Source organism: Rosa chinensis, chromosome 2, assembly GCF_002994745.2.
Source record: "Rosa chinensis cultivar Old Blush chromosome 2, RchiOBHm-V2, whole genome shotgun sequence".
Lineage (NCBI taxonomy): Eukaryota > Viridiplantae > Streptophyta > Magnoliopsida > Rosales > Rosaceae > Rosa > Rosa chinensis.
The window spans coordinates 43,632,195-43,639,875 of NC_037089.1; the positions used below are offsets into that span (position 1 = coordinate 43,632,195).

The following is a 7,681-nucleotide window of genomic DNA, read 5'->3' on the forward strand; positions in this document are numbered from 1 at the left end:
TTATTTTTTGTGTTGTCTGATTGATCCTCAAACTTCATGAATGCTTGGACTATATCTGTTGTATGATTTACATTTGGGACAATAGAGTTTAGTTGCTTCTGTTGTATGAATTAGTTTTTGGACAATAATAGAGTTCAATTGCTTCTGTTGTATGATTAGCGTTTAGGACAATTAAGTTTTGTTGCTTCTGTTGTGTGAGTAGAAATTAGAAGACATTGATTTATTAAAAACCGATGTGTGATATGCATGATTGCAATAAGTTTCTGCCCCATTTTGGACATTCAGACAACGGGCAGTCGTCATTATATCTATTCTATTGTGTGATCATTTGAACATCCCATTCCTAAATTAGATTGTGCATTCATTTGCTCAATATTTACCAAATGAACAATGTTAGAAAACCTGATGAACGAGACATTACATAGAAACCTTGTATGTACAGCATATACACTTAAGTAAACGTATTTGTTAGCGTTTGTATTTAAAATAAGTTTAAGTACTTATCCTAATCTGTTTGGATTGATTTGAAATCAAATTAGGACAGTTGCAAGAAGTTATATATTTGAAATGGCAGTTAAAGGGTGATGGCAGTTTCTTGATGGAAGAAACTGTTATTACATTGCTATATATAACATTTTGGTCCATTCTGATGCACAATCTGTTCTCATAAATTAGTCCCATCATACTAAGAGAATACTGGAGGTGGAATCAGGAGAAGAAAGTTGAATGGTTCAAGTGCATCGTGTAAGACTCCTTCACATATTGTACAGTTTATATACATTGCAGAAATCAGGAGGATATGAAGTTTCAGTCCTATATTAGGATGCAACCAGTATATCACTCCTAAATATTTCATCCATATATTAGGATAGATATGTTTCTGCAATCCTAATATACTATGCGTTTACTATTGCAATCCTAAATAAAGTTTACGTATATAACATTGTTTACATGTGCTCTTACTGAGATAGATTTACAGCATTAGACTAGTGTAGTTCTAACAATTGGTATCAGAGCCATCTATGCTTAGATGAGTTACATGTTATTGCTACTTCAACAAATTTATTTTGAAACGATTTCTGGGAATTTTGTTGTAATCCGCATACAGTTATCTACATATATAATTCATGTCTGATAAATAGTGATTGATGTATATGCTTGTTTCAAGTTATGATATTTGATTCATTGAGAAATTCATCATGTTGTGTGCTGCCAAAGTGGTCCCATGAATGAACATTCCAAAGGATCTAATATGCTGATGAAATATTAGTATGAATTCAATTATATGTTGCATAATAAAGTGCTGTCAAATGGCCAATATATAGCAATTACATTGTATTCAGTTTCATCAGAATGAGATTATGAGACTTAAAATTAAATTTGAGTATGATTTCCAAAGAGATCTACATCAAACATTTGGTTTCATAGTCTTGTATATTTTAGATAGATGAACATTCAGAAACTATTAGAGATGAGTACTCCACACAGGATGTCAGGTCTTGAAAATAGAAAAGTTTCATTTGTCTGCATATACATAGAGTTTCAGTTAAATGACATTCATATATGAATTTCATTTGTTTTGGGACATTCAGATTATTCTAGTATCATGATACACTAGAAGATTTTGACTGATCAATTTCATATACAGCAATGCACTTTCCAATGAGCATAAGTCAGATTGAGTTGCTGAATGGCTCAAATTTCAAGAAGTGGAAAAGTGACATTGAATTGAATCTGGGAGTTCTAGACTATGATCATGTTTTGAAAGAAGATCCACCAGAAGCATTGCCCGCAACTGCAAGCAAGGAAAGCAAAGAAAAATATGAGAAGTGGTACAAGCACAATAAGATGGCATTGATCATGATCAAGAAGAGCATAACTGAGAATGTGATAGGAGGTATTCCAGACTAGAGTTTGCAAAAGTGTTCTTCAATTCCATTGCAGAAAAATACAAGGTTTCAACAAAGCAGAACTGGAAAGCTTATGAAATCTCTCATGAGGTTGCAGTTCAATGGAAAAGGGAGTGTTAGAGAATATATATTGAAGGGTTCTGACATTGCTGGGAAACTCAGAGGACTAAACATGGCTGTTGAAGATCCATTCCTTGTTTATTTGTTGCTGGAATCACTACCAGATGAGTATGATCAACTAAAAACACTTTACAAAACTCAAAAGGAAATGTGGAGTGTGAATGAACTGATTTCCCTTTGTGTGGAAGTTGAGGATGAAATTAAAAAGAAGGGAAAAGAAGTGTCAGTGAATCTCATGTCCCACTCAAAGTTCAAGAAGAAGAGGTTTGGCAACAACAACTACAAAGGAAGCACTTCAACTGGTACTTCAACATCTGTTGTGAGGTCTGACAACATTAAGTTTAAAAATAAACCTGCAGGTGGCCTGAAGTGTTTCTTCTGCAAGAAACTGGCCACTTTAAGAAAGATTGTGAGGGTTTCAAAGTTTGGCTAACTAAAAGAGGTGATTTTCTTTCAAAACCTGTTTTTAGTGTTGAGTCAAATGATTTTGTTCATGATAACTCTTGGTGGTTTGACACTGGCTCACCCATTCATGTTGTGAATTCTTTACAGGGATTATCAAGGATAACAATCCCAAATAAGAATGAAACAAGGGTGTGTTCTGGAAATGGTCAAGAGTAGCTGTGAAGGCTATAGGAGTTGTCAAGTTGTTGTTTAGGAATAATTATGTATTAGAACTAAATAATGTGTATTGTATTCCTAGTATAAAGAGAAACCTCATATCAGGTTCTCAATTTGTTGCTAACAATGGTTATAGTTTCTCTAGTGATAATAAATTAATGTTGCTTTATTATGACTCTGTGTTTTGGTGAAGCAAATATTTTAAATGGGTATTGGCTTGTCAATTGTGAAACTGTGTTTTCTGGTAAAAATGCAGCAAGAATATTTTCTTCTTAGATAAAGCATCTGGTTCCAAAAGAAAATTCAGTGATTCTTCATCCTTTTTGTGGCATAAAAGACTTGGCCACATTTCTAAAGAAAGGTTAAGAGAACTTGTTAAACAAGGGATCTTACCAGCCTTGAGTTTTGAAGATTTTGGAACCTGTGTAGATTGTCTAAAGGGTAAATTGACTAACTCTAGGAGTTTTGGTTCAAAAAGGAGTGAAAATTTGCTTGATTTAGTCCATACTGATGTCTGTGGTCCTTTTCCTGTTAACACAATCTGTGGAAATTGTTATTTTATAACTTTCATAGATGATTTTTCTAGGTTTTGTTATGTTTACCTTTTTTCTGAAAAATCACAAGCTTTGGAAACCTCCAAGATTTATAAAACTGAGGTTGAGAAACAAACAGGCAGGGTTATCAAAGTTGTCAGGTCTGACAGAGGTGGTGAGTATTTTGGAAGGTATACAGAACAAGGGCAACATAAAGGCCCGTTTGCTTTATTTTGCAAGAATGTGGGATAGTTGCTCAGTATACAACTCCATACAATCCTCAACAAAATGGAGTTTCAGAAAGGAGAAATAGAACTCTCATGAGCATGGTTAGAAGCATGATACTCAGGTCTGGACTTCCAAAATTTCTGTGGGGAGAAGCCTTAAAGACTGCAAATTATATTTGTAACAGAGTTCCAACCAAAGCAGTTCACAAAATTCCATTTGAGTTGTGGTGTGGATATCAACCCAGTCTGAATCATTTTCATGTGTGGGGATGTAAAGCAGAGGCTAGAATTCACAGCACTACAGATGGAAAGTTGGATTCTCAATCAGTCAGTGCATTTTTCATTGGCTATTCTGAGAAGTCCAAAGGATACAAGTTCTATTGTCCTGGAAAGGGAACAAGAATAATTGAATCTCACAGAGCTGCATTTTATGATGAGGTATTTGATAACAGTGCAAGGAATGATTTAGAAATGGATAAAAGTTCATCACAGGCAGAAGACGACATGGAGAAATGGTTTGTCTATCAGGATTACAGTAACATTCGCATCCTAGATCAGGACTGCAGCAATACATCAATCCTAGATCAGGATCATAGCAATACAATAGTCCTAGATCAGGACTGTAGTAATACTTCAGTCCTAGACAATTCAGTGCCGTTGAATCTTGTTCCAGCAAGTACAGAGGATGAAAATGTAACACAACAAGCAAGTGTAGATGTTGTGGATCATGTCAACACTATCACAGGTGAACAAAGTGAGCCAATTGCAGATGATACAATGCCAACAAAACATAATGAGCAAGCTGCAGCAAATACAGTAGTAATGCAGACCACAGAAATTGCAGAAGCATCATAGCCTGTAACCTTGAGAAGATCTGCAAGAGAAAAGAAATCAGCCATACCAGATGTATTCAAATTATATTTGACTATTGAGGAAACTGATTTGGGAGATGAAGGTGATCCAATTTCAGTTGAGGATGCCATACAATCCTCAAATAGTGAGAAGTGGAAATCAGCAATGGAAGATGAGTTGCAAAGCATGTCGCAGAATGGAGTGTGGATCTTAGTGGACAAACCTCATGATTTTAAGCCCATTGGTTGTAAGTGGGTTTTTAAAACTAAAAGAAATGCAGATGGGAATGTTGAAAGGTATAAGGCCAGACTAGTTGCAAAAGGGTATAATCAAAAGGAAGGCATAGACTACAATGAGACTTTCTCTCCAGTCTCAACAAAGGATGCATTTAGAGTCATCATGGCACTTGTAGCACATTATGATCTGGAACTGCATCAGATGGATGTGAAGACTGCATTTTTGAATGGTGATCTATATGAAGAAATATACATGCTGCAACCTGAGGGTTTTGTAGAAGATGACAGCAAGGTATGCAAACTTAGAAAATCAATATATGGTCTTAAACAAGCTTCGAGACAATGGTACTTGAAGTTTGATAAAGTAATCACTCAATTTGGTTTTCTGGAAAATAAACTAGATGAGTGCATTTACTTGAAGACCAGTGGGAGTGACTTTATATTGTTGATTTTGTATGTTGATGATATCTTGCTTGCTAGTAGTAGTGTTTGCCTATTAAAAGAAACAAAGGGTTTTCTTTTAAATCAGTTTGATATGAAGGACATGGGAGAGGCTCATTATGTTCTTGGGATTGAGATAACAAGGGATAGAAAACAGTATGCCTTAGGCTTGTCTGAAAAGAATTATGTTGATAAAATACTTCAGAGATTTGGGATGCAGAATTGTAATTTAGGAGAGTTACCAATGTCAAAAGGAGACAAGTTGCATAAAGGTCAATGTCCTAAAATGCATTAGAGAGGAAGAATATGCAGAACATGCCATATGCTAGATTGGTTGGGAGTTTGATGTATGCTCAAGTGTGTACAAGGCCAGATATATCTTTTGCTGTGAATATGTTATCAAGGTATCAGTCAAGTGCAGGTCATGCACATTGGGTGGCTGGTAAGAAAGTATTGAGGTATTTGAAGAAAACCAAAAGTCACATGTTGGTTTACAGAAGAATTGAAGATCAAGAACTTGAAGTGGAAGCTTATACTGATGCATCGTACAAGTCAGATTCAGATGACTTGAAATCGACATCAGGTTATATATTTGTTATGGCTGGAGGAGCAATTTCATGGAAAACAGCTAAACAAACTCTGATAGAAACTTCAACCTTTCAGGCTGAATATATAGCCATCTTTGAAGCAACTGGGCATGCACTATGGTTGAAAAATTTCATTGCTCACTTAAAGATTGTAGAATCTGTGTCAAGGCCTATAACAATCTACTGTGATAATGCATCTGCAGTATTCTTTTCAAAGAATAATAAAAGGTCTTCAGGTTCTAAGAACATTGATGTGAAATACTTTGCAGTGAGAGAAAGTGTCAGAGATGAGGAGATAGAGGTAGTGAAGATTGGAACTAAAGATCAATTGGCTGATCCTTTGACAAAAGCCTTGGCAGTTTCTGATTTTATTAGACACACCAAAAATATGGGAGTGTTGGACAGTTTCAATCCTGATGAAGTCTGATGGTATCTCACTCGTTGCTGTGTATTATTATTTATGGATTTTCAGACAATGATCAGTTAAGTATTATTACATTCTTGAGTTTTCACTTCATTGTGTATTTGCATGATTAAGTTGTACAATTTCAGATTGTTGTTTATAAACAGCAAATATGCAAATTCATGATATTAGGCAAGTGAAATATAATTTGCTTCAGTTCTATATGATTAGAAATTTTGGTAGGACATTATGCATGCTTATATCATATATGGTATGATAATTTACGCTTGATTACAGTGCAGCTGTAATAAGGATGATTCATGTGATTTTGGTTGCTGCAATGTGATCATGGAACACTAATGTTTTCTCTGATTCATTGTGTTGTTCTATGATTCTTTACAGCAAACATGATTGACAGAATTTGGAACAGACAGGGAATACAAACTGAATGTGCACAATTTAGCTAACTGATACATGTATATGCACATATCAATTTCTAAGCATGTCAAGTTCAGTGGGAGATTGTTAGAAAACCTGATGAACAAGACATTACATAGAAACCTTGTATGTACAACATATACACTTTAGTAAACGTATTTGTTAGAGTTTGTATTTAAAATAAGTTTAAGTACTTATCCTAATCTGTTTGGATTGATTTGAAATCAAATTAGGACAGTTGCAAGAAGTTATATATTTGAAATGGCAGTTAAAGGGTGATGGCAGTTTCTTGATGGAAGAAACTGTTATTACATTGCTATATATAACGTTTTGGTCCCTTCTGATGCACAATCTGTTCTCATAAATTAGTCCCATCATACTAAGAGAATACTGGAGGTGGAATCAGGAGAAGACTAAGATGAATGGTTCAAGTGCATCGTGTAAGACTCCTTCACATATTGTACAGTTTATATACATTGCAGAAATCAGGAGGGATATGAAGTTTCAGTCCTATATTAGGATGCGATCAGTATATCACTCCTAAATATTTCATCCATATATTAGGATAGATATGTTTCTGCAATCCTAATATACTATGCGTTTACTATTGCAATCCTAAATAAAGTTTACGTATATAACATTGTTTACATGTGCTCTTACTGAGATAGATTTACAACATTAGACTAGTGTAGTTCTAACAAACAATACTTCATCAAACCCGAATATTGGAAACCATCAAATGAGTAATCTAACCAATACTTTAAACTTCAAAAGCAAAAGAGGTGTATTTCTCAATCAAAGAAGCCAACATTTTAAACAAGAAAAGCATTCTAGTGCATACCCATCTACTTGGTACATCAAAAAGCTGATACACATATATGTATTGTTCCAAAACATGGGACATCAAAAAGTTGATACACATATATCTATTGTTCCAAAACATGCCACATTGTGCATAACAATGTACCAGTAGAGAAGCACAAAAAAGATGCTTTCCTTATAAAAAAAATGTACCAGCAACAAGCGCGCTACTTCATAGCTCATGCACATGTGTTGACAACAGACTTCCCCCACCCATTTAGCACTTGATCAATATCTGCTTGGGTGTATTGGCTGCTGCCTCTTCTCTCCCACTGAAATCAGTTTATTATATCAAAAGGATTAGTTAATCACTTTGGTGAATGAGGCATGGACATAATAACAAAGTTATGAGAAATTGAGTCGATCAAGTGACTATATGTATAGCTATATATGTTGAATAGTACAAGCACAAATGAAAGCTCATGACCATGAAACTAAAAGAGTCATCAGGG

General features: G+C 34.9%; 2 protein-coding genes across 2 annotated transcripts; both read left to right on the forward strand.

Moving 5' to 3' along the window:
- The first annotated feature begins 3,510 nt into the window (after positions 1 to 3,510).
- LOC112184325 lies at positions 3,511 to 4,266 on the forward strand. The gene has a single exon (XM_024322584.1). It carries the CDS (start codon positions 3,511 to 3,513, stop codon positions 4,264 to 4,266), a length of 756 nt encoding a protein of 251 aa, XP_024178352.1.
- A 989-nt stretch (positions 4,267 to 5,255) lies between these two features.
- On the forward strand, positions 5,256 to 5,954 carry LOC121051249 (secreted RxLR effector protein 161-like). The gene has a single exon (XM_040513415.1). It carries the CDS (start codon positions 5,256 to 5,258, stop codon positions 5,952 to 5,954), a length of 699 nt encoding a protein of 232 aa, XP_040369349.1.
- Positions 5,955 to 7,681: the final 1,727 nt, after the last annotated feature.